Below are 4,572 nucleotides of genomic sequence, written 5' to 3'. Positions count from 1 at the left end.
GGAGACTAGGAGGCGTTTCAGAGATTTGTCCTCCGGGCAAGCGCCGCCCGTCGAGTCAGGCACATGCCGAGGACGACCCCATTCGGTTCAGCGGAAGAAAACTGTGCTGCGCGCGCACGCGGGCGGGAGGCGGCGAGAGAGGAAGCCGAGCCCGGCGCATGCGCCGTGCCCATTTAAGGGGGGAGGGGTGGGGAATGAAGGCCCCGGTTACGGCGGCTGAGAGTGCGAGGCGGCGGCGGCGGAGGAATGAGAAGAGGCGCGTGAGGGAGCCGCCCCAGGGGGACGACGGAGCGGGGCGAGCCTTGCCCAGCGTAGAGAGGAGGTAGTGGGGCTGGGGCAACGACAGGCCCCGTGGCTGGGAAGGGGCGGGAAGACCGGCGAGCGCTGCGGCGGGGACCCGCCTTCTCCACAGTGAGTCCCGGAGCGATCCTGGCGGGCGGAAGCGGCCGGGGTGGGGGGTGCGAGGCCTGGCCCAGGGGAGGGTTCCGCTGAGTCACCTGCGGGGTCCCTGCCTCGGGTGGGAGGGGGGTTGCGGCCTGGAAGTTCCCCCCTCTCTTTCCCCCCCCCCCGGAGTTGAAGGCTGCACCTTCCTTGCTTCCGCCTCCCGGGTGTAGTTGCTCCGTGTCCAGCCTCCGTGTAGCGCAGCGACAGGGGGCCGGCCGCGATCGAAGCGCGTCTCACCAACCCACCGGCCCGCCCCAGTCTTCGGTCCTGTCAGGCCCCTCGCAGAGTACGGAAGGCTTGCCCGCCTGGCCATCCCAAAGCTTCCTTTTCTCCTGCCTCTTTCCCTCTCTCGCCCGGGACGCTTGGCCGGAATGAAAGTGTAAACGAGACCTTCCAGGCCACGCTCCGAACTAGGGGGAACTTCTCAGGAAGTCCTGGTTTTTAGGCTGTTCGTGCGACGCAGGAGGAAGGAGTAGGTTACTTTACCTTTGTTGGGAGCCACGAGTTGCTTTTAAGTCAGGGGTAGTCAACCTGTGGTCCTCCAGATGCTCATGGACTACAATTCCCATGAGCCCCTGCCAGTGTTGCTGGCAGGAGCTCATGGGAATTGTAGTCCATGAACATCTGGAGGACCACAGGTTGGCTAAGCCTGCTTTTAAGTCATCCAAGGATCGGCTTTAGTCTTGCCAGCACAGTAAGGGGTGTGTCTGGCATGGGAAGGGGGGAGATGATGCTAGTTGTCAGACGTAGTTTGCACTGGTGGAAGGGTGTAGAAACTTGAGTAAAGCACCATGCTCACTAAGTGCTGTAGTGCAGACTGTGCTGTACTGGATCAACCTTGCTCTTTAGGTGGCATTCTGTCAGTGTTTAGACATGCAACTGTCTGGGTGTAGAAATGCTTTGCCCAAGAGTATTATACACACCATGTAAATATTCTTGTTTTAAATATACTGAAGCAAGTGAAGAATGTTAACAGGAGGAGTTTCTCATGTAACTGGTTGCTGGCTAAGTACAGTGTAAGAGACTTAATTGTTCATGTCAGTGCTTGTATCCCAGTTGCTCTAGTGGCAGATTATACACTGATGAATATAAGTAGTGTCTTGAGTGCAGACCCCAAATAAGAGTTTAAGAGCCTCCATAGATAAAAGGGAGGCAGCAAGATGTGTCACAAGCAAAGCAAGAAACTATTACAATAAGTTTGAATGAAATTAACTAGCCAACTACAAGCACAAAGCTGGCAGAATAAACAAGCTATAATCCAACTCACAATTTAACAAAAAGTTATGGGTTTTCCCAAATGCCTTTTATTTAATAATGCAACAGCATGAAGTCTGGCTCCAGATGACTGAGAGAAGGGTATTTAACAGTTGAGGTATAGTGATTGGGCCTGTGATCTTGAATGGTTTACAGGAATATGGGGAAGCAAGCAGTCTTTCAAATGTCCTGGTCCTATGTCATTTAGCTGTGTGAAGAAATTTCAGGCAAAGCTAGAAACTGGTGTAAAGAGGGCAGAGTTCTGTTTACAGCTTGAAAGGTACTAAAATTGGATACTTCATAATATGTTCAAATTCCTTTAATTTTTCTACTGCTAAATTGACCCCCATTTGCAAAAAAAAATTATCCATGATCTGTAGTATGGATATGAGTAACAAGAAACATGTATGGCGAAACTCTGTTGCACAGTTATAAGATATTATATTATATTTTTATATTTACATTTATAATCTGCTACTTCTACATAGTGATTCATGGTGGGTAACAACAATCCCCCATAAAGCCCTGAACAATCATAAAACATTAATGTTATGCTTCATTTACTTTCTTTGGACAGGCGCATATTCCGAGTCTTCAAACAATTATGGATAAGCGGAGTGCCTTGACAGAAGCTGTGAATGGTGATACTTTGCTTGATATTAGCAGAATTAGTGCAATGAAATTCCCTCATCGTTACACAAAAGTAAGCTGCTATCTCTTGCTTAGTTCAAATGATTTTTGTTGATTGAGGCTTGCTGCTAACATGTGTTCATCTGTTGGTAGCAATGTAACAGCTAATATTTAGTCATTTCTGCCTCCAAACCTGCCTGGCACTTTAATTGTAAATTCAGATGGCCAAAGGCCTCGTTAAAAACCATGGAGCTTGTCTCCACAAATGCAATGTATTGGACAACAAGATGTATGAAAATCTGAGTGGCTTTTAAGTAAGAATCTAGATTACAGTGTTGATGTAAATAATCAATCCAGAATACAGGACATAAAACGTACAGAAGAAATAAGACTGCAGGGAGGCTTATATGGATAATGAATTGAACATTGAGCGGTCTCCTGAAATTCTCAGTGGACCCATTTTACTACCCTGTAATATGTGTGTTCAGCAGTACGAATGTATTGAATGAAACCATATCCAATGCTCAAAAATTGATATTTTTAAGTTAATGTTTGCAGGATATTCTTGCCATATTCTTGAACCGTAAGGCTCCAGCAGAGGATATAAACCCATTGGAAGAGAAACAAACCATACTCCTGCTATTTACATTGGCTGAATAGAAATCTGATCTAGAGTTAAGTCTTGATTCCACAATTTGGAATGTGAGAATGTTTGTTCTCTTTTCTTTAGGAAGAACTCTTGGACATTAAAGAACGTCCCTATTCTAAACAGAGGCCATCATGTCTTTCTGAAAAATATGACAGGTATTTCTACTAAAGTAACTATGTGTAACTGCAATTGCTACAGGTCTGTAATGCTGCTAACATTAATCCTGTAGACATTTTGGAAGTTCTACTGAAGGCAGGTTTTGTGAGAATTTAATTCTTTTATCAATCTTGACTTTTAGTAAGATACCATAACTGTATCTACACTAATACATATGAACAGTGTTGTATAGTGTGTCTGGATGCCTACAGATCTGGAAATGTAAGCGTATTGAACACTTTTTGTCTTCCATCTAATGGCCATCAGAGATACAAATTGATTTAAAATATGCAAAACCTGAATTGCCATATTTCAGGATTATAGTAGGAGATACTTGTGGTTTAAGACTGGCTAGTCTCAATTGCTTTTTTATTAAGGAGATAAGACCTGATTGCTTGTGTGGCATCTACCACTGGGCAGCTTGCTTGATGGATAGAATCCATATTTTAAAGAACTTCACATTTGGTGTTAAATAATAATGTAATCTCGAGTACAGCTAAATAATAGTTAATAGTAAAGTGATCTGTGAAGGCTTGAGCAGTGAAGCTAATGCTAGAGTGAAAGATATTAGCCTTGCTTTGCCTAGAACAGGCTACCTCAACCAGGGTTTTGTGAAAAGCCCTGGAAGGGTTTCCTGTGTGTTTGTGAGGGTTTTCTTTTTCTTTTATTTTTTCATTTTTATCAGGTGATATGATCTGGGCCTGGAGTGGGGTGGTAAGGGAAGGGGCCCTGGGTGGGCATGTACACATCTATGCTTCCCAATTATATTCGGCATGATTGCACCTCTTCTGGGGATTCTCAAAGCCTGAAGAATGTTTCAGGTGTTTCTCAGTGGTTAAAAAGTTGAGAGAGGCTGGCCTAGAAGATCCAGCTATACCAGAACATGTTGAGAAAGCTATATTGGAGGAGGTAGTGACATCCCAAGATGAGGTTTTCTTGAATAAAAAGTGTTCCAAATGAGGCATTTTGTGTCTCAGAATTTAAGGAAATAGTGGGGACTAACTCCGATTCCTCTTGTCACTCTATATTTCTTATCTCAGGCTCATTTTCCAGTGAAACCTAGAGTAGCTTTGTCCATGGAAATGAAAAGTTGAGTTTGTCAAGTTTGACACAGTCCTGAAGTGGCAGAAGTTGTATTCGTTTTGCACAGTATAAATCTATTAGCTAGAAAATGAGCTGGAGGAACCTTTGTAGGTTGATGTATATAGCATTCTTCCAGTCAGGGCTAGCCGAAGTCTTGGGGTTCTGTGATAAGGTGTATCTTAAAGAGTTGTGGCTTAATATTCCCAAAGGACAAGCTCAAACGCAATCATTTGTTCTCATTAAACTAGGGTTCTTCTCTTCATACATAGTTATATCGCCCCAGTGTACTCATGGGAAAGGAATTCCCCAAAGTACATATCTAAGATAGACTGACAAGGGACTAAAGTTGTGATACC

At 44.7% G+C, this 4,572-nt stretch overlaps 1 protein-coding gene across 3 annotated transcripts in view; it reads left to right on the top strand.

Moving 5' to 3' along the window:
* The first annotated feature begins 155 nt into the window (after window positions 1-155).
* The window catches only part of EIF4ENIF1 (eukaryotic translation initiation factor 4E nuclear import factor 1), a 30,102-nt gene continuing 25,685 nt past the window's right edge, over window positions 156-4,572 (top strand). For 2 of the 3 annotated variants that reach the window (XM_077307851.1, XM_077307849.1), the window contains exons 1-3: window positions 175-411; window positions 2,276-2,401; window positions 3,059-3,132. In XM_077307851.1, coding sequence (XP_077163966.1) covers window positions 2,303-2,401; window positions 3,059-3,132 — 173 coding nt within the window. In that variant the 5' untranslated portion in view covers window positions 175-411; window positions 2,276-2,302. Of the gene's footprint in view, window positions 412-2,275; window positions 2,402-3,058; window positions 3,133-4,572 lie in introns of all 3 variants that reach the window. The other variant, XM_077307850.1, reaches the window with a different exon arrangement.

Source organism: Paroedura picta, chromosome 13, assembly GCF_049243985.1.
Source record: "Paroedura picta isolate Pp20150507F chromosome 13, Ppicta_v3.0, whole genome shotgun sequence".
Classification (NCBI taxonomy): domain Eukaryota; kingdom Metazoa; phylum Chordata; class Lepidosauria; order Squamata; family Gekkonidae; genus Paroedura; species Paroedura picta.
This window is presented reverse-complemented; position numbering and strand designations above follow the sequence as displayed.